We start from the raw sequence: 21,510 nt of genomic DNA on the forward strand, positions 1-21,510 counted from the left end.
TAAATGAAGTAATAATAAATGGATTCTTTTAGCCACCTGCAAATTATTAAGAGAAAGTGGGGGGAAACATATAGGGTAAGATATTTGAAAACCAACACAGGAAATTCAATTAGTATATGTGTAACCAAGTGGGAGAATGTCTTGGAAACACATATTAATTTAAAATTTTCTATTCTTCTTATTCTTTTTTATGGTAATACTTTTGAATGTTATAAAATATTTGGAAGAATAGTAGTGATTTAGAGGATTAAAATTTTTATTGTGAAATAAAAGTTTATATAATTTTTATTAATATGTTCGTACCTGCAGAAAAGTATTCAGACTTTTTTCAAAATTTATGCCCTTCCTTTTTGCTATGGAGGACATCAACCACAATGACCATCTCTTACCCAACATCACATTGGGTTATGATATCTACGAGAACTTCTTCAAGGTAGAAATGACTACAGATCCTTTGCTGGACCTGCTTTCAGAGGGAGAGGCCAATGTGCCCAACTACAGGTGTGGGGGGAAGAGGAACACAGTGGCTGTTCTGGAAGAGGCCGAGACTGGCATCTCCATCCAGATGTCAACCATGTTGGGCACCTACAAAATCCCTCAGGTAGGTCTTTCTTGGGCAGACAGTTATGAATCATGCAACTTTGAATCAGAGGTCCTCTACTGCATATGAAAAGATGAGCATTTAATGGAAATTTTGCTTGTTACATTTTAAAAAATGCCATCCATTTCTTTCAGATCAGTTATAATTTTGCTTCTAGGATTCTGGGGGATAAAATTCATTTTCCCTTCTTCTACCCAATGCTCCCTGTAGAAGGGATCCAATATCCAGGAATAGTCCAGCTTCTCCTCCATTTCAGGTGGACATTGATTGCTCTTCTTGCTCCAGATACTGACCAGGGGGAAAGGTTCATGAGGACAATGTCTTCTTTGATGTTAAGAAATGGCATTTGTGCAATTACACACGAAAGCTTTCCAATAAATGCTGCTAATATGTTCATCAATAGAAGGAAGTATTATAAATTTACAAAAGTCAACGTCTTTGTTTATGGCCCAGAGACTAGTTCCTTCTCAGTAGGAATGAAAATTATAAATGTGGCAATTAAATACTTTCTAGACTTTACAGATAAAGTGTGGATCACCACAGCTCACTGGAATCTGAGCTTTGATTTGATGTTTATTCTAAAAAATATAAAACAAGTTGCTGCCATTTTTTCCTTTCTGATAAAGAAAAAGAAATGGGGAAACTATGATAATGCAATTCTCGTGAATGATTTCAAGTCTACGCTTTTAAAGAAAAACTTTAGGTGTTCATCCACTAAGGATGCTTTTTCTGTGAAAGTCTGGAAACGGTGCCGACAGGCAGAAGAATTGGAGGCTCTGAGGAAAAATGAGATCGATCAAATCCTGGCTCTTGATGGCTGTCTTCTTTATGAGACCACCTGGGCTTTGGGAAGGACCTTAAACTCAGCTTACATCTCCGGATCTAAGAGATCCCTGAGGAACAGGGGCATCATGGTGGAAGCTCCGAGGATTAAGGCTCTGCAGGTATTTCTTTTCCATTAGACTTATTTCCTTTAAATATGACATTTAGTTTTATGCCTTCGTTACTTATTGTGAAAAAAATAATTATCCCGAAACTCCAATCCAACCACATTTCAACATTCCATTTCTGTCAGTATGAAATGAAAGGGGTCAATCTATTTTCCAAACACCAGAAGGCAAGACAAGAATCAATGGATGGAAACCAATCAAGAAGAGAAGCATCCTAGAACTTAGAAACATATTCCTAACTGTGAGAATATTGAACCAGTGGAAGGCCTTGCCTTCAGACATTCTGGGAACTATCACTGGAGGCTTTAAAGAAGAGACTGGACAGCTTCTGGTCTGAAATGGTCTCCTGCTTGAACAGGGGTTTGGACAGGAAAATTCGCAAGATCCCTTCCAACTCTATTATTCTATGTCCATTCCCCTTTCCATTTCCTCTGATTATTTTTCCTTTTGCTTTTTTCAATATTTTCTTGTTTAATTTAATATACTTCTAAAGCAAATACATTGATATTTTGTTTGTTGAGTTACTGTTTTTTCTCAAAGTGACGAGGTTCTACAAAGAAGAAGCCAACTTGGGTTACACATTAGACTGTTTGAGACAATCTGGTAATTCTCTCCAATCTCAGAAAGGAATGACTGGTAACAAGAAGAGAAAAGCTATGGACCAATGTCTTTGGATCATGAGGGACACTTCCCATGCTAAGTATTTGTCTTCCCCACTGTAGATCCTGGAGAACAAAACAGGAAGATAGACAATGGGAAGCCATCTATCTCAATAAGGCAACAAATAATGCAGAGAAATATGAAAGAATAAACCTCAACTGAAAAGAAAATCAAAATCACAAAAATATTTTTAGAAAAATAAAACATTATGGAAAAATAATTGGTAGTTTCCTTTTTGGTGAATTGTTGATCAGCATTGCTGTGAGAAGGATACGTGAAGAGGAAAATGATCAGATGTCAAAACTCCTAACCTTTACATTCATTCTTCTAATCTGCATTTTGCAATGTAATGTTTGCAGTAGTTATTGTCCCTCCCTCATTCATAAACTCCTGACCAAGTTGAAAACTTAAAACTGAACTGGGTTTTTGAACAGGGAGAAGTGTTCCTATCCCTCCCAGCATAGACCAAAGGGTCCTTTCCAAGAACCTCTGAAGTCTTTTGTAATCTCCTTTTTTTTTCTACCCTTCCCAGCTTCACACTTTCCTTCAAAGCTTCCAGTTTCACAATGATTCCATCCAAGGAGTGTATTTGGATGAGAAAGGAGAGCTGACAGCTGACCTGGACATTGTGAACTGGATCTTTTCCCCAAACAAGTCTGTCATAAAAGTGAAATCTGGAAGTCTAAAAAAACAGGCATCCCAAGATTTGAAATTTACCATTGATCAGCAGAATATTGCACAGGTGGAAATGATGAAAAAGGTGGGAATAATATTCCAGGGAAGGCGGCCAAAACAGGATTTTGTTTGTTTGTTTGTTTGTTTGTTTGTTTGTTTTTTCAGGTGGGGGGAATTGCTTTGAATGCCTTTGTGTTTTTTTTTATCAGTTGATCAGGTTCTCAAGAATGCAGATTTCTTATCAGCTATTCAGGTGTCCTCAAAATAGTTTGTCTTCAGTTTTCACCCAAACAATTTATTGAGTCTCTGGAAAGGGAAGAAATGTCAATCATTCATGCAGATAACATTATATACTTAGTCAAAGAAAAAAATCCACCCATCCTGTCCCCAATCAATTAAATGAAAGCGAAAATTTGTACTCTTTCTTAAACATTAACAGAGAAGTAAAAAAGAGAAAATAAATATACAGTTCAGCCACTTTAATGAATCTCACAAATCTTATTGGCTTCTAATTACTCAAAGCTCACCCTTAAACTGGAGATCACCCACCCTTTCTTTCTTTGCCCTTTTTCTGTAAACAAGTTCATTTTCTGAGTCTTTTCCCTTTCTCTCCTCAGCCCCTGCCTCCTTCCAGGTGTGTGGAAAGTTGCCAGCCTGGATTCATGAAGGTAGCTCGGGAAGGGCAGGTCATCTGCTGTTATGATTGTCGTCCCTGTGCAGAAGGAACCATATCCACCATGGAAGGTGGGTGACATCAGAGAAAAAGGACAAATGTTGGAAGAAACAATGGAATAAAATAATAACAGAGTTGGAAGGGACCTTAGAGGTCTTCTAGTCCAACCCACTGCTCAAGCAGGAAGTCCTATAACATTTCAGAGAAATAGTTGTCGAATTTCATCTTACAAATCTCCATTGTTGGAGCATCCAAGATTTCTGAAGGCAAGTGGTTCTACTTATTAGAATAGAATAGAATAACATAGTTGGAAGGGACCTTGGAAGTCTTCTAGTCGAAGCCCATGCCTAAGCAGGAAACCCTATACCATTTCAGACAAATGGTTATCCAACTTCTTCTTTAAAACTTCTACTTTATTCAATTTATTAAGTGTTCTAAGTGTCAGGAAATGTCTCCTTACTTCAAGAATATTTCTGTTCTTAATTAGTTTCCATCTTTTGCTTTTTTACATGTTGAAGAAAACTTTTTTTGTTATTTTTGACTCTTGTAGCAAACCTTTATTCATTTTGAGACTTATCTATCCTGACTTCATATTTGCAAGTTCAGCCTATTTGCTGATTTTCTGCTTGGATTTGTGGTCCTCTTTCTACTTTTTATGTTTGTTCTTTTTTTCTTTCAGTTTATCAGAGTCCTTTGTGCAGCCATGATGGTTTCTTTTCACACCTCTTGTTTTTCTTCTTCATTGCAATTATGTTAGACTAGGCTTTTTAAATTTCACTTCTCAAAGTTTCCCAAGCTTCTTGGCTTGTTTTGCCTATGAAATCCTTTCAAACTCTCTCCAAGTTTATTGAAATCAGCTCACTTGAAGTCCAAGACTCTAGTTTAACATTTTTTATTGCTAATGATTGCATAATGTTGAGTTTGAATGTTGCATGCCCCCCCCCAATGTTCCTGCAACATCAATGCCTTCTATCATGCTTTCTGTGTTAGTGAGAATTAAGTCCATCATAACTCAATATCAGGAATCTATTTGATCTTCCACTAGGTGACGATGTTCTCTCCAAGGTGATGTCAGGATGGTTAAAGTCTCCCATTACTATTCTGGTGTGCTTCTTACATTCCTTGATTAATTATTTACCTAGATGTTGACATTTTTTAAGAATGGACATTTTGGGAGGCATATGACATGCTTTCAACAAATCAAATTATTTTAATATTTATTACATGATAGAAAAATAATATTGGGTTTTAACTTGGAGCACATTAAAGATGGGATTAATGAGGACATTACATTAGAAGAGAGATACCAACTCTGCACTTTAAAGGTCAATATCTCCCATTTTTTCTTGAACTCTCTGGACAAATGGAAAACAAATCACCCTGTCCTCTCCTCCTTTCTTCCTCTCCTCATCTCCTTTCCCCTTTATTTCATTCACAAGTCCAATACTGGAGCCTTCCTTCCTTCCTTCTTGACTTCTACCTTCTCTCTCTCCCTCTCTTCCTCCCTCCTTCTGTCTTTTCACAAGTTCCCTGATGAAGAAAAGAGAAATTATTTGTTTTTTTATTACTGGTTGGATTTCCAGAGGAAGCTGCAAAGGAACTGATATACACAAAAAATTGCCACTCTAGGATTCTGCACTCACTTACCTTAATGGCCCAGGATGTCCCTTCCCCCTCCAATGACATCACAAACAATTGCCATTCTAGGACACAACATTCACTTTCCTTAACGGACAAAGGATTCAAGCGTTGTGCTGTAACACACATATACAGACACCCACACATCCCAGCTGTATATTACCCCCACACCCCCACACCCAGTATTTGTATCCAGAGGGTAAGTCATCTGTGTTTCCACTTTGGTTGAAATTGCTCCTGGTGCTCCAGAGTTATACTGGAAGATACATATGTACGTACATATTAAAATTTATATAGCTGCTACTCACTCACAGCAACTCGAGCAGCTTCCAAACAATAAAAACAGGAGCGTAGAAAAAAATAATAAATAAAAATTACACACACACAAACCACACCCTGTGGAAACAGCATACAGTTAAATAAGCCATTTGATAGGCCCCATCACACTCTGGGTTCCCCAGGACTGCTGTCAAAATCAAGTCTTCAGGGACCTATGAAAGACTGTCAAAGACAGCCAGTCTAATTTCTGCAAGGATGATGTTCCAGAGGGAGGGAGCCAGCACAGAGAAGGCCCTTCTTCTGGGTCCTGCCAGTTGTACCTACTTAGGGTATGGGTTCTGCAACATGCTTTGCCTCTGTCCGTTAGTGGGTCGGATGGATGTGACCAGCAAGATTGATTCCTTAGACAAACCTGGTCCCAATACATGAATGGCTTTAAATGTGACATCTAGAACCTCAAATTGCACCTGGAAGCTACGAGGCAACCAATGCAGCTCCCACACAGTGGAAAAAGGGCCTCCTGACCAACGGGTACATGAAAGCATGCTAAATTTCACCATTCAGTATACCGGTCAATCCTTTTTAAAACCCACACCTGCTACCGCAGGAGAATTGAAATATTTGCATACCAAGGTCTGCACAAAACCATGTGAGCATTTATATTTGCAACCAACTGCAGCTTACGGATGCTTTTCAAGAGCGGCCCTATATAGAGTCATGACAGAAAAGGACTAGGGCATGAGTAACCATGTCTAGAGATTGTTGGTCAAGGAATGGGGATAACTGAAGCCCAATCAAGGGTTGTGCCAAGGTACTCGTCCAAGAGAAATCTCAGGTTGTGTGGTGGGTCTTTTGGGGGATGTTCCACACCTCACAAAAACAAAGATGGCAATTCTCCATGGACCAAAAAACCACTCGGTCTTGCCTGGGTTCAGTTTCTACCCATTGCTCCTCATCCAGCCCCTATCAGCCTCCAGGCACTTCAAGAGGGAGGTCACAGCATTGCTTAACTGACCAATGGCTGAGACATTTCTTGAGTGAAACTGAGTTTCCACTGCCAGCTGGAGTGACAGGAAGAGTTGTAAAACGGAGACTATTTTTTTATCCATCAAATAGAAAGATGCCCAAAGAGGTGGAAGCCATTGGTTCTTGCTTTTCTGGCATGGGTGGGAGGAGAAATAATTAGGGAACCAATCAGATAGCGGAACTACTGCCCAGACACAGAACCTGGCCATCTTCTAGATCTAGGTGGAGGAAGGCATTGATATTTCAAAAAGAGAATTTAATAAAGGAGATTCGCAAACAGTCAATTTTAAGGGAGATATTGTTTTTTTCTGATTTCAGATGCTCAGAAATGCACCAAATGTCCTGCAGATCAGCATTCAAACAAAAACAGAGATTTCTGTATACCTAAGACTTCTACTTTCTTATCCTATCAAGAAAATTTGGGGATCATTCTAGCTTCCCTTGCCTTGTTTTTGTCTTTCATAACAGGCTTAGTCTTGGGGAGCTTCATTAAATTCCAAGAAACTCCCATAGTCAAAGCCAACAATCGGGATCTCTCCTACATCCTCCTCATCACTCTCCTGCTTTCCTTCTTGACTTCATTCCTATTCATTGGTCAGCCAAGGACAGCCATGTGCCTTCTCCAACAAGTAGCATTCAGCAACGTCTTCTCAGCTGCCATTTCTACAGTCTTGGCCAAAACAGTCACTGTGGTATTAGCGTTCCTGGCCACGAAACCAGGGAATAAAGTACAGAGATGGCTAGGGAAGAGCCTGGCCAATTCTATCATCCTTTTATGTTCTTGTTTTCAAATTGTCCTCTGCTGTATCTGGTTGGGCACATGTCCCCCATTCCCTGAGGCAGACATGCACTCCCAATCTGAGGAGATCATCCTGCAATGCAATCAAGGCTCTGTTGCCATGTTCTACCTTGCCCTTGGCTACATGGGCTTCCTGGCTATTATATGCTTCACTGTGGCTTTCCTGGCCAGGAATCTCCCTGGGGCCTTCAACGAAGCCAAGCTCATCACCTTCAGCATGCTGGTCTTCTGCAGTGTCTGGATATCCTTTGTTCCCACCTACCTGAGCACTAAGGGAAAGTATATGGTGGCCGTACAGGTCTTCTCCATCTTGGCCTCAAGTACTGGCCTGCTGTGTTGCATCTTCATTCCCAAGTGCTACATTATTTTTTTCAGACCAGACCTGAATACAAAAGAACATTTGATGTCAAAATAAAATAGGAAATGACTTTTGCTACCACTTTCCCCAAAATGCCAGTTAATCACTCAAAGATATTATTTTCTATTTTAATGTTCAAAAAAGCGCATGTGCACACATGTATCCATATACCCCAACAAACAATTACCAAAACAACCCATTAGTTGTTATTCAATATATTTACCTTTTTTGTTTTTAGGTATGTAGGAAACTATGATAGGAATTTCCCTCTCCCACCCCCTCCCCTTCCAAAAAGGTTGCTTGTCATTTGGTTTATCAGTGAAAGCCCAAAAAATCGATCAACCTGTTTTTTGAAAAGCTGGTGTATATCCCATGCTACAATAATATAGGAACACAACTAATTCCCCATGCCCCCATTACTTGTCCCAGCTTTTGCCAACCTAGCAGTTTGAAAGCATGTAAAAATGCAAGTACAAAAATAGAAACCACCTTTGGTAAGAATGTAACAGTGTTCTGTGTGCCTTCAGCATTTAGTCATGCCGCCACTTGACCAGAGAGACATCTTGGGACAGCCCTGGCTCTTCGGCTTTGAAACACATTTGAGCACCACCCCCTAGAGTCAGGAACAACTAGCACATATGTGTGAAAAGAACCTTTACCTTTAACTTTACCCTTCCAGTACATACTATCCGATAAACACTAAAATGACTCTTGATTCTTTGCTTGGTGTTCTTAGTTTTCATCTACACATACTATGTCAGGATAAACGACTTTTAAGCAACACCTTCAGGTAGAATCAGAAGCAAACTGGCAGATAATGCTGCTTCATAGCAGAGACATTATATGCATCCCCCCAAGAAAACCCAAAACTGCATTGGACTCGCATTCTGCACCAGTTATAGCTTCTGGGAGCTCCATGTCAAGTAATAGCAATAGCAATAGCAGTTAGACAGAGTCAGCATATTACCCCCAACAATCCGGGTCCTCATTTTACCCACCTTGGAAGGATGGAAGGCTGAGTCAACCCTGAGCCAGTGAGATTTGAACAGCCAAATTGCATTTAACCACTGCGCCACCTCGGCTCTTTTAGCACATTGTAGTAGGAGAACTGGGGACGGCAGGCGCTGATGCTGCAGGCACGCAGAGCGGGCAGTGGATTCTGCCCAACTGCCCCTCCAGAGGCAACCTCAGAAGTTTTCAAGCTTGTGTGGAGAGGTGTTTCTTTTCTTTTTAAGAAAACCCCCCAAAAGCCACAAGACCCGGAGCTGCCAGTCTCTGGTATCTACATCTCGTGGCCCGCACTGCCCCATCTTCCATCCCCAAATTTCACCCCACTGCAAGCATCTCTAAGCCATTGTGTGCAGGGAGGAACCTTGCATAGTAAAGAAAAACTTCCCAAGAGTGCGATAAGTTATTAATTACCTTAATCTCACAAGAAGTTTTTCTTTACTGTGCAAGGTATTTCCCTGCACACAGTGGCTGAGAGATGCAATGGAGCTGCCAAACTCTGGTAAGATGCGTGTCTCACAGGGGGGCACAATTTGGGATTGGCAGGTGGGGTGGTGCCACTAAAGAAGGGGAAACGGGGTGGGGTTGGATAGGTAGAAATTTCAAAAAATTTCCTACCTTTTCCTCTGTGTGTGGCTTGGTGGGGGGCTGTATGACTGAGTGGGCATCACTGGTGTCAAGTTGGCCACACCCACTCAGTCAAATGCCCCCCACCTAGCCACACCCACCAAACCGGTAGTGAAATGTTTTGAAACCACCACTGCATAGCTGCCATGATGGTTATGAATTCCTGAGCTGTTTCTGAGGTCAGCCTCAGGGGTGGCAAATGGAAGCTCCCAAGACCATCAGCCTGGGCATCTCCTCAGCCAAACGTGAGACAGCCTCTAGCATCTCAGGCATGGAGGCTGATATTCAGTAGGAGGTCTGGAACAGTCATAATAGTCTCACTTGATCTTGTGCCTTTATCATCAGACAGAGCCTTACAACCATCAACGTTTGAAGCAAAGCCTTGAAGGTAAACAAAGACTCTCAAATGACAACAGCTACCCCTGCATACACACCCTGCCTTGTTGTCTTGGCTGCTCCCATATCATTTGTCTGCCTCTAAACAAGGACTAATTCTTTCTCTTTAAATGGGATCCACAACTACCTACAGACCTATCAGCAAATTCCCATAGAAAAAAGCCTAACCAAATCCATATTAATATGGGGGACAGCCATGCTAAAAGGCCAAATCTCTCTTGATAGCAACCACCCTTAGGCTTACGTATCACTTTAAAAGGCTATATTGCTCTCTCTAAGCTCTTAGGTTTACAGAGTCAGCCTATTGCCCCCAACAATCTGGGTCCTCATTTTAAAAACCTCAGAAGGCTGGAAGGCTGAGTCAACCTGGAGCTGGTGAGAATCGAACTGCTGGCAATCAGCAGAATTAGCCTGCAATGCTGCATTCTAATCACTGTGCCACCATGGTTCATCCTGATCCTGGGTTGATCCTGGGTTCTCTACAAGTGTTTTATTGGTTAGCGTTAGGGTGCCAACTATTCTAGTTTCCATCGCTGCCTCATTGTCAAAGCTTGGAGCCACAATATGTGAGTTCTCCCATTGGGCACCAGGCCTATAGACATGTTAAGGGATTAGGTAGTTTTCTTCTCTCCAATGATTCAAATAATATTTATCTGCTTATTTTTTTACGTTTGGTACCTAGAGAGATTTCTGAAGATGAAAGCATGTCAGAACGTGCTTTAATGTCAATATCAAACTCAGGAGCACAATGGGGTGGAGCCTAAGTCAGAATTGCTGAGTGCATCGATGGCTCTAAAGACTGAAAAAGGATTTGAGAGCGGTTAAAGGACAAGCAAAGATTGTGTTTCTGTCCCTTCACAGAACTCAGACTGGATGTGAAGCCTCCGTCCTGGAAAAGGGTTTGGTTTCTATCCACCTCTTCACCCCATTCTTCATTAAAATAAAGGTACCACAGAGAAGGCTCAGTTAGCAAGACAAACTATGTTGTTGATGCTTCTGCTGCTCTTGCGGCTGCCAGAAGCTGGTGGGATACGGAAAGCCAAATGTCATCTGACTCTGGAGCAGAGTGAAGTGGACCCAGGGCATCTTTACAAGTCAGGGGATTATTCCATTGCTGGCATATTTTCTGCATGGATTGCTTGGTTTCAATTATTAACCTTTGACAGAAGCCCTTCAACAAAGTTCTCCGCGTACGTCAATCCTCCTGCACCTTATTAAAGTCACTGCATTTCTAAGAGCCAAGGTGGCGCAGTGGTTAAATGCAGCACTGCAGGCTACTGCTAGATCAGCAGGTCAGCGGTTCAAATCTCACCGGCTCAGGGTTGACTCAGCCTTCCATCCTTCCGAGGTGGGTAAAATGAGGACCCAGATTGTTGTTGGGGGCAATATGCTGACTCTCTGTAAACCGCTTAGAGAGGCCTGAAAGGCCTATGAAGCGGTATATAAGTCTACTGCTATTGCTATAATGAATGTTTACTCCTGCAGCCCTCTGAAAATATCAGGTGCTCCCCTCTTGATCTGCTCCTTTTGCAAACAAAATACCTGATTTGGCCTTTCAGTCTCTTGGACCCTGTATGTATCAAAGCTCATTTTGAGGTTTAAAGTAAGAAAAAACAGAGGTGGGATTCTACCGCTTTGGGCAAAGTGGTAGCTCCAATGATCAGCTGGGAGCAAACTGATTCGCTCCAACAATCAATTATGCACCCCCAGCCAATGTACTTTACCTACCTATATCTTTTCAGCTGAGTTGGGCAGCAGAGCGGATTGCTACACCTCAACTGTTTTCCTCCCAGCAGTGATGCAGAAAGTAAATTTTCTCCAAATGCCACATGTGTGAGCTATGTGAGCAGGCACAAGCAAAGTCGGCTATCACCAAACCAGTTGTTAAACTGATAGGATCCCACCACTCATAAAAACCAAACCAAATATTTTCCCAACCTCTTTCCATCCCATCCTATAAGTAGAATTAGAATATGGACACATAGGAACAGAATGATCTCTCTGTTCCACTTCATTCCTGAGTTTAACAGGATTCGGGCCAGGGTGGTTGTGGACCCTAATCCAAGCAAAGAGAGATAGAGTTAAAAATGCAGAGAAGAGGAACAAAGATGATTAGCGGACTGAAGGCTGATTAGGCTGAAACATGAAGAAATGTGGCAGGAATTGTCCATGTCTAGTCTAGTGAAAAGATGGACTATGGGTGACATGATAGCAATGTTTAAATGGCTACCACAGAGACAAGGGTGTCAGCCTGTTCTCCAAAGCATCTAAATGTAGAACAAGAAGTAATGGATGGAAACAAATGAAGAAGAGATCCTACCTAGAATTAAGAAGAAATTTCCTGACAGTTGGAAAATTAATCAGTGGAACAGCTTCCTTACAGAAGTTATGGGTGCAGCATCACTGGAGGTTTTTAAGCAGAGATTAGCCAACCATTTGTCTGGAATGGTATAGGGTCTCTTACTCGAGAAGGGGGTTGGGCTACATGACCTATAAGATTCCTTCTAACTCTCTTATTCTGTCCATTTCTGCTATTTTTATTCTGCATTGGAGATAAGATAATTCTACCTTTTTCCCCACACCAAATTTATTGGTGCCATGAAAGAGCCCTGATTAAGAGCATAGACATTCATGCAGTTTGGAATTTTCTTTCATTCTTATTCACAAGTCTAGGCCAGGGACTTAAGAAACCTCTTTTAAAATGAAAATATGTTTTTTACAATATTGCGTGATTGCATGTTTGTTTGTTTGGTTTGTTCATTTATTTGTATAACTCATAGATTTTATGTCACTCAGTGTCTTTCAATTACAAGTCGAAAGAAAAAAGAAAACATGAACAGAACCAAGAAATTAAAAAAAGCAACCCATCAAAGGTCCATTTAACAGGGGTTGAACCTTCACTCAAAGGTCTTTAAATTCTTTTGAAAGTGTTCTGGATGGGAACCATTCTCAGTCATTCTAAAAACTTGGTCCTAATACAAATATCTCTAGAATATAAATGAAGTAATAATAAATGGATTTTTTAGCCATCTGCAAATTATTAAGGAAAAGTGGGGGACAAATGTGGGGTAAGATGTTTGAAAACCAACACAGGAAATTTGATTGGTATATGTGTAACCAAGTGGGAGAATGTCCCAGAAAAACATATGAATTTAAAATTTTCTATTGTTCTTATTCTTTTTTTATGGTAATACTTTGGAATATTTGGAAGAATAATAGTGATTAAGAGATTTTTAAAAAATTATTGTGAAAGAAAATATCATTTTTATTAATATGTTCGTACTTTAGAACACTTTTTAGATGTTTTTCAAAATTTATGCCCTTCCTTTTTGCTATGGAGGACATCAACTGCAACGACCATCTCTTACCCAACATCACACTGGGTTATAATATCTATGAGAATTTCTTCAAGGTAGAAATGACTACAGATCCTTTGCTGGACCTGCTTTCAGAGGGGGAGGCCAATGTGCCCAACTACAGCTGTGGGAGGAACAGAAACACAGTGGCTGTTATGGAAGCGTCCGAGACTGGCATCTCCATCCAGATGTCAACCATGTTGGGCACCTACAAAATCCCTCAGGTAGGTCTTTCTTGGGGAGACAGTTATGAATCATGCAACTTTGAATCAGAGGTCCTCTACTGTATATGAAAAGATGAGCTTTTTAATGGAAATTTTGCTTCTTGCATTTAAAATAATGTCATCCATTTCTTTCAGATCAGCTATAATTTTGCTTCTAGGAATCTGGGGGATAAAACTCATTTTCCTTTCTTCTACCCAATGCTCCCTGCAGAAGGGGTCCAATATCCAGGAATAGTCCAGCTTCTCCTCCATTTCAGGTGGACCTTGGTTGCTCTTCTTGCTCCAGAAACTGACCAGGGAGAAAGGTTCATGAGGACAATGTCTTCTTTGATGTTAAGAAATGGCATTTGTGCAATTACACATGAAAGCTTTCCAATAAATCTTGCTGATATGACCCTCAGTTTAAGAAACTATTACAAATTTACAAAAGTCAATGTCTTTGTTTATGGCCCAGAGACTAGTTCATTCTCAGTAGGAATGAAAATTATAAATGGGCTACTTGAAGCCTTTCTAGACTTTACAGATAAAGTGTGGATCAGCACAGCTCAATGGAATCTCAGCTTTGATTTGATGTTTCTTCTGAAGAATATGAAACAATTTGCTGCCATTTTTTCTTTTCTGATAAAGAAAAAGAAATGGGGAAACGGTGATAATGCGATTCTCGTGAATGATTTCAAGTCTATGTTTTTAAAGAAAAACTTTAGGTGTTCATCCACTAAGAATGCCTTTTCTGTGAAAGTCTGGAAACGGTGCCGACAGGCAGAAGAATTGGAGACTCCGGGGAAAGAGGAGATTGATCAAATCCTGGCTCTTGATGGATATCTTCTTTATGAGACCACCTGGGCTTTGGGAAGGGCCTTAAATTCAGCTTATATCTCTGCATCTAAGAGATCCATGAGGAACAGGGGCATCAATGTGGAAGCTCAGAGGATGAGGTCTCTGCAGGTATTTCTTTTCCATTAGACTTATTTCCTTGAAATACAGATCTACTTTTATGCCTTTATTACTTATTCTGAAAATAGTAATTATCCTGAAACACCAATCCAACCTCATTTCAACATTCCATTTCCATCATGAAATGAAAGGGGTCAAGCTATTTTCCAAATACCAAAAGGCAAGACAAGAAATAACAGATGGAAACAAATCAAGGAGAGAAGCAGCCTAGAACTAAGAAAAACATTCCTAACTGTGACATCATTGAACCAGTGGAATGCCTTGCCTTCAGACATTCTGGGAACTATCACTGGAAGCTTTAAAGAAGAGATTGGACAGCTTCTGGTCTGAAATGGTCTCCATCTTGAACAGGAGTTTGGACAGGAAGATCCGCAAAATCCCTTCCAACTCTCTTATTCTATGTCCATTCCCCTTTCCATTTCCTCTGATTATTTTTCCTTTTGCTTTTTTTCAATATTTTCTTGTTTAATTTTATATACTTGTAAAGCAAATACATTGATATTTTGTTTGTTGAGCTACTGTTTTTTCTCAAAGTTTGGTTGTACAAACAAGAAGCCAACCTGGGGTTAAACATTAGTCTGTTTGAGACAATCTGGTAATTCTCTCCAATCTCAGAAAGGAATGACTGGTAACAAGAAGAGAAAAGCTATGGACCAATGTCTTTGGATCATGAGGGACACTTCCCATGCTAAGTACTGGTCTTCCCCACTGTAGATCCTGGAGAACAAAACAGGAAGGTAGACAATGGGAAGCCATCTATCTCAATAAGGCAACTAATAATGCAGAGAAATATGAAAGAATAAACCTCAACTGAAAAGAAAATCAAAATCACAAAAATATTTTTAGAAAAATAAAACTTTATGGGAAAATAATTGGTAGTTTCCTTTTTGGTGAATTGTTGATCAGCATTGCTGTGAGAAGGATACGTGAAGAGGAAAATGATCAGATGTCAAAACTCCTAACCTTTACATTCATTCTTCTAATCTGCATTTTGAAATGTAATGTTTGCAGAAGTTATTGTCCCTCCCCCATTCATAAACTCCAGACCAAGTTGGAAACTTAAAACCAAACTGGGTTTTTGAACAGGGAGAAGTGTTCCTATACCTCCCAGCATAGACCAAAGGGTCTTTTCCAAGAACCTCTGAAGTCTTTTCTAATCTCCTTTTATTTTCTACCCTTCCCAGCTTCACACATTCCTTGAAAGCTCCCAGTTTCACAATAATTCCATTGAAGGAGTGTATTTGGATAAGAAAGGAGAGCTGACAGCTGACCTGGATATTGTGAACTGGATCTTTTTCCCAAACAAGTCTGTCATAAAAGTGAAATCTGGAAGTCTAAAAAAACAGGCATCTCAAAATTTGAAATTTACCGTTGACCAGAAGAATATTGCACAGGTGGAAATGATGAACAAGGTGGGAATAATATTCAGGGAAGGCGGCCAAAAAAGGATTCCCCTTGTTTGTTTGTTTGTTTGTTTGTTTGTTTGTTTGTTTGTTTGTTTGTTTGTTTGTTTTTTGAGGAGGGGGGAAAATTGCTTTGAATGCCTTTGTGTTTTCTTATCAGTTTATCAGATTTTCAAGAATGCAGATTTCCTATCAGCTATTCAGGTGTCCTCAAAATAGTTTGTCTTCAGTTTTCACCCAAACAATGTATTGAGTCTCTGGAAAGGGAGGAAGAGTGAATCAGTCATGCAGATAACATTATATACTTAGTCAAAGCAAAAAATCCACCCATCATATCCTCATATAATTTAATACCTAAAGTTTAAATGAAAGCCTAAAGTTCTACTATTAACAGGGAAGGAAAAAAGAGGGAAAAAATATACAGTTCAGCCTGTTTGATGAATCTACCAAAAATCCTATTGGCCTCTAATTACTCAAAGCTCACCCTTAAACTGGAGATCACCCACCCTTTCTTTCTTTGCCCTTTTTCTGTAAACAAGTTCATTTTCTGGGTCATTTCCCTTTCTCTCCTCAGCCCCTGCCTCCTTCCAGGTGTGTGGAAAGTTGCCAGCCTGGATTCATGAAGGTATCTCGGGAAGGGCAGGTCATCTGCTGTTATGATTGTCGTCCCTGTGCAGAAGGAACCATCTCCACCATGGAAGGTGGGTGACACCAGAGAAAAAAGACAAATGTTGGAAGAAACAATAGAATAAAATAATAACAGAGTTGGAAGGGACCTTAGAGGTCTTCTAGTCCAACCCACTGCTCAAGCAGGAAGTCCTATAACATTTCAGAGAAATAGTTGTCGAATTTCATCTTACAAATCTCCATTGTTGGAGCATCCAAGATTTCTGAAGGCAAGTGGTTCTACTTATTAGAATAGAATAGTTGGAAGGTACCTTGGAGGTCTTCTAGTCCAAGCCCAGGCCTAGGCAGGAAACCCTATACCATTTCAGACAAATGGTTATCCAACTTCTTCTTTAAAACTTCTACTTTATTCGATTTATTAAGTGTTCTAACTGTCAGGAAATGTCTCCTTAGTTCAACAATATTTCTGTTCTTCATTAGTTTCCATCTGTTGCTTTTTTACATGTTGAAAGAAACGTTTTTGTTATTTTTGACTCTTGTACAAACCTTTATTCGTTTTGAGCCTTAGCTATCCTGACTTCATCTTTGCAAGTTAAGCCTCTTTGCTGATTTTCTGCTTGGATTTGTGCCCCTCTTTCTACTTTTTATGTTTATTCTTTTTTTCTTTCAGTTTATCAGAGTCCTTTGTGCAGCCATGATGGTTTCTTTTCACATCTCTTATTTTTCTTCTTCATTGGAATTATGTTAGACTAGGCTTTTTAAATTCCACTTCTCAAAGTTTCCCAAGATTCTTGGTTTGTTTTGCCCATGAAATCCTTTCAAGCTCTCTCCAAGTTTATTGAAATCAGCTCACTTGAAGTCCAAGACTCTAGTTTGACATTTTTTATTGCTAATGATTGCACAATGTTGAGTTCCAATGTTGCATGCCCCCCCCCAAAGGTTCCTATAACATCAATGCTTCTATCATGCTTTCTGTATTAGTGAGAATTAAGTCCAGCATAACTCAATATCAGAAATCTATTTGATCTTCCACTAAGTGCCGATATTCTCCCCCAGGTTATGTCAGGATGGTTAAAGTCTCCCATTACTATTCTGGTGTGCTTCTTACATTCCTTGGTTAATTATTTACCTCGATGTTGACATTTTTTAGGAAAGGACATTTTGGGAGGCATATGACATCCTTTCAACAAATCAAATTATGTTAATTTTTATTACATGATAGAAAAATACTATTGGGTTTTAACTTGGAGCTCATTAAAGATTGGATTAATGAGGACATCACATTAGAAGAGAGATGGCAACTGCATTTTAAAGATCAATATCTCCCATTTTTTCTTCAACTCTCTGAACAAATGGAAAACAAATCACCCTGTCCTCTCCCCCTTTCTTCCTCTCCTCCTCTCCTTTCCCCTTTATTTCATTCAGAAGTCCAATACTGGAGCCTTCCTTCCTTCCTTCTTGCCTTCCACCTTCTCTCTCTCCCTCTCTCCCTCCCTCCTTCTGTCCTTTCACAAGTTCCCTGATGAAGAAAAGAGAAATTGTTTGTTTTTTATTACTGGTTGGATTTCCAGAGGAAGCTGAAAAGGAACTGACATCACAAAAAATTGCCACTCTGGGATGCTGCACTCCCTTACCTTAATGGCCCAGGATCTCCTTTCCCCCTCCAATGACATCACAAACAATTGCCACTCTAGGACACCACATTCACTTTCCTTAACGGACAAAGGATTCCAGCATTATGCTGGAACACACAGACAAAGACACCCACACATCCCAGATGTAAATAACCCCCCCACCCCCACCCCCAGTATTTGTATCCAGAGGGTAAGCCATCTGTGTTTCCACTTTGGTTGAAATTGCTCCAGGTGCTCCAGAGTTATAGTGGAAGATAAATACGTACGTACATATGAAAATTGATATAGCTGCTACTCACTCACAGCAACTCGAGCAGCTTCCAAACAATAAAAACAGGATTGTAGAAAAAAATAATAAATAACAATTACACACACACACATACACACACACACACACACACACACACACACACGTGGAAACAACACACAGTTAAATAAGCCATTTGATAGGCCCCATCACACTCTGGGTTCCCCAGGACTGCTGTCAACATCAAGTCTTCAGGGACCTATGAAAGACTGTCAAAGTAGTGGCCTGTCTAATTTTTGCACGATGATGTTTCAGAGGGAGGGAGCCAGCCCAGAGAAGGCCCTTCTTCTGGGTTCTGCCAGTTGTATCTACTTAGGGTATGGGTTCTGAAACATGCTTTGCCTCTGTCCTCTAGTGGGTCGGATGGATGTGATCAGCAAGATTGATTCCTTAGACAAACCTGGCCCAAATCCATAAACGGCTTTAAATATGATATCTAGAACCTAGAATTCCACCTGGAAGCTAGGAGGCAACCAATGCAGCTCCCGCACAGCAGAGGGTTTAAAAAATATTTTAGAACCTATTCTGTAGGTGTGGCCTGTTTTGTGGAAGTGGCTTGGTGGTCATATGACCGGGTGGAAGTGGCAAAGTCGATGTTACTGAATTCTTTGCCCCAAAGAATAACCTAAAAAAGAAGATATAAAAAAAGAAATTTATTATTTTATGCACTTACTACTTAAATAAGAATAAAATAAGTACACAAAACAATAAAACAATTACTTACAGAGAAAATATGGCTGTCCTTGCCGGTCTTCAACATTACTGACCATCTTACACACATACTTCCAGCCCCTCTGCCTCTTCCCTCTTCCTGGATTCACTCAAACTTTTTAAAAGAGCTGAAGAGTGTGAGTGTGAGTTTTAAAATTCTTCTAGCAGCCCCTCTGCCTCTTCCCTCTTCTTCGATTCACTGAGACATTTTTAAAACTCATAGCCACTGTACAGCACACACTCCTCCATCCCCTCTATCTCTCCCCTCTTTCTGGATTCACTCAGACGTTTTTAAAAGAGTGGAAGAGTTTGAGTGTGAGTTTTAAACACTCTTCTAGCAGCCCCTCTACCTCTTCCCTCTTCCCCAACACTCCCCCCCACCCCAGCCACTCACCAGTTCTTTATTCCTCTGGTTCTTACTCTGAGAACTTTTCGACAGCATGGTGTGGATGGGCAGGGTGTGTGAAAGAGCGAACAAGGGGAGGGAGCGTTCTGGTACGGGGCCTACTGACCAATGGGTAAGAGAAGGCACGCTAAATTTCACCATCCAGTATGGCCGTACCGGTCTGTACCGGTTGAAATCCACATTCGCTCCCGCAGGAGAATTGAAATATTTGCACACCAAGGTCTGCACAAAACCATGTGATCATTTATATTTGCAACCACCTGCAGCTTACAGATTATTTTCAAGAGCAGCCCTATATAGAGTGCATTGCAATAGTCAAGACGGATAAAGACTAGGGCATGAGTAACCATGATTAGGGTTTGTTGGTCAAGGAATGGGGATAACTGAAGCACAACCAAAGGCTGTGCCAAGGTCCTCCTCCAAGAGAAACCTCAGGTTATGAGGTGGGTCTTTTGGGGGCAATTCCACACCACCCAAAACCAAAGATGGCAATTCTCCATGGACCAAAGAACCACTTGGTCTTGCCAGGATTCAGTTTCTACACATTGCTCCTCATCCAGCCCCTATCAGCCTCCAGGAACTTCAAGAGGGAGGTCACAGCATTCCTTAACTCACCAATGGCTGAGACATTTCTTGAGTGAAACTGAGTTTGCACTGCCAGCTGGAGTGACAGGAAGAGTTGTAAAACTGAGATTATTATTTTTTTATCCATCAAATAGAAAGATGCCCAAAGAGGTGGAAGCCATTGGTTCTTGCTTTCTTGGCATGGGTGGGAGGAGAAAGAATTAGGGAATCAATCAGATAGCGGAACTACTGCCCAGACACAGATCCTGGCCATCTTCTAGATCTAGGTGGAGGAAGGCATTGATATTTCAAAAAGAGAATTTAATAAAGGAGATTCACAAACAGTCAGTTTTAAGGGAGATATTTTTTTTTCTTTTCAGATGCTCAGAAATGCACCAAATGTCCTGCAGATCAGCATCCAAACAAAAACAGAGATTTCTGTATACCTAAGACTTCTACTTTCTTATCCTATCAAGAAAATTTGGGGATCATTTTAGCTTCCCTTGCCTTGTTTTTATCTTTGATAGCAGGCTTAGTCTTGGGGAGCTTCATTAAATTCCAAGAAACTCCCATAGTCAAAGCCAACAATCGGGACCTCTCCTACATCCTCCTCATCACCCTCCTGTTTTCCTTCTTGACTTCATTCCTATTCATTGGTCAGCCAAGGACAGCCATGTGCCTTCTCCAACAAGTAGCATTCAGCAACATCTTCTCAGTTGCCATTTCTACAGTCTTGGCCAAAACAGTCACTGTGGTATTAGCATTCTTTGCCACAAAACCAGGGAATAATATACAGAGATGGCTAGGAAAGACCCTGGCCAATTCCATCATCCTTTCATGTTCTTGTTTTCAAATTGTCCTCTGCTGTATCTGGTTGGGCACATGTCCCCCATTCCCTGAGGCAGACTTGCACACCCAATTTGAAGAGATCATCCTGCAATGCAATCAAGGCTCTGTTGCTATGTTCTACCTTGCCCTTGGATACATGGGCTTCCTGGCTATTATCTGCTTCACTGTGGCTTTCCTGGCCAGGAATCTCCCTGGGGCCTTCAACGAAGCCAAGCTCATCACCTTCAGCATGCTGGTCTTCTGCAGCGTCTGGATATCCTTTGTTCCCACCTACATGAGCACCAAGGGAAAGTATATGGTGGCCGTGCAGGTCTTCTCCATCTTGGCCTCAAGTACTGGCCTATTGTGCTGCATCTTCATCCCCAAGTGTTACATTATCTTTCTAAGACCAGACCTGAATACAAAAGAATATTTGATGTTGAAATAAAATAGAAATTGACTTTTGCTACCTCTTTAATCAAAATGCCAGTTAATCACTCAAAGATATTATATACTATTTTAATTTTCCTAAAAAGTGCATGTGCACACATGTATCCATATATTCGAATAAACAAACATTTACAAAACAAACCATTAGTCATTAATAAATATATTCTACCTTTTTGTTTGTGTTTAAGTATGTAGAAAACTGTGATAGGAATTTCCCTCTCTCACCCACTAGCCTTCTGAAAATGGTGCTTGTCATTTGGTTTATCAGTGAAAGCCCAAAAAATCCACCAATCTGTTTTTTCAAAAGCTAGTGTGTATTCCATGCTACAATAATACAGGAGCACATATAACTTCCC

At 40.5% G+C, this 21,510-nt stretch overlaps 2 protein-coding genes across 2 annotated transcripts; both read left to right on the forward strand.

The window, feature by feature from the left end:
• The first annotated feature begins 355 nt into the window (after positions 1-355).
• LOC148047168 (vomeronasal type-2 receptor 26-like) lies at positions 356-7,716 on the forward strand. Its single transcript, XM_087707983.1, has 5 exons — positions 356-601; positions 1,360-1,545; positions 2,744-2,971; positions 3,504-3,630; positions 6,821-7,716. Exons 1-5 carry the CDS (start codon positions 356-358, stop codon positions 7,714-7,716), a joined length of 1,683 nt encoding a protein of 560 aa, XP_087564109.1.
• A 5,308-nt stretch (positions 7,717-13,024) lies between these two features.
• LOC148047169 (vomeronasal type-2 receptor 26-like) lies at positions 13,025-21,152 on the forward strand. The gene is made up of 5 exons (XM_087707984.1): positions 13,025-13,270; positions 14,030-14,215; positions 15,409-15,636; positions 16,202-16,328; positions 20,257-21,152. The coding sequence occupies exons 1-5, from the start codon at positions 13,025-13,027 to the stop codon at positions 21,150-21,152; spliced, it is 1,683 nt and encodes a 560-aa protein (XP_087564110.1).
• The last annotated feature ends 358 nt before the right edge of the window (positions 21,153-21,510 follow it).

The sequence above is a fragment of the Thamnophis sirtalis genome, unplaced genomic scaffold, assembly GCF_051295495.1.
Source record: "Thamnophis sirtalis isolate CommonGarterSnake01/CBP01778 unplaced genomic scaffold, rThaSir2_p1.2 scaffold_3, whole genome shotgun sequence".
NCBI classification, from domain to species: Eukaryota; Metazoa; Chordata; class Lepidosauria; order Squamata; family Natricidae; genus Thamnophis; species Thamnophis sirtalis.

Excerpts from the sequence above, each read along its gene's own strand:
- LOC148047168 (XM_087707983.1), top strand. The coding sequence starts at position 356 with ATGGAGGACATCAACCACAATGACCATCTCTTACCCAACATCACATTG. Across the intron at positions 602-1,359 it reads GCACCTACAAAATCCCTCAG|GCAGAAGAATTGGAGGCTCT; the intron begins GTAGGTCTTTCT and ends CGGTGCCGACAG. Across the intron at positions 1,546-2,743 it reads CGAGGATTAAGGCTCTGCAG|CTTCACACTTTCCTTCAAAG; the intron begins GTATTTCTTTTC and ends TACCCTTCCCAG.
- LOC148047169 (XM_087707984.1), top strand. The coding sequence starts at position 13,025 with ATGGAGGACATCAACTGCAACGACCATCTCTTACCCAACATCACACTG. Across the intron at positions 15,637-16,201 it reads AGGTGGAAATGATGAACAAG|CCCCTGCCTCCTTCCAGGTG; the intron begins GTGGGAATAATA and ends TTCTCTCCTCAG. Across the intron at positions 16,329-20,256 it reads AACCATCTCCACCATGGAAG|ATGCTCAGAAATGCACCAAA; the intron begins GTGGGTGACACC and ends TTTTCTTTTCAG.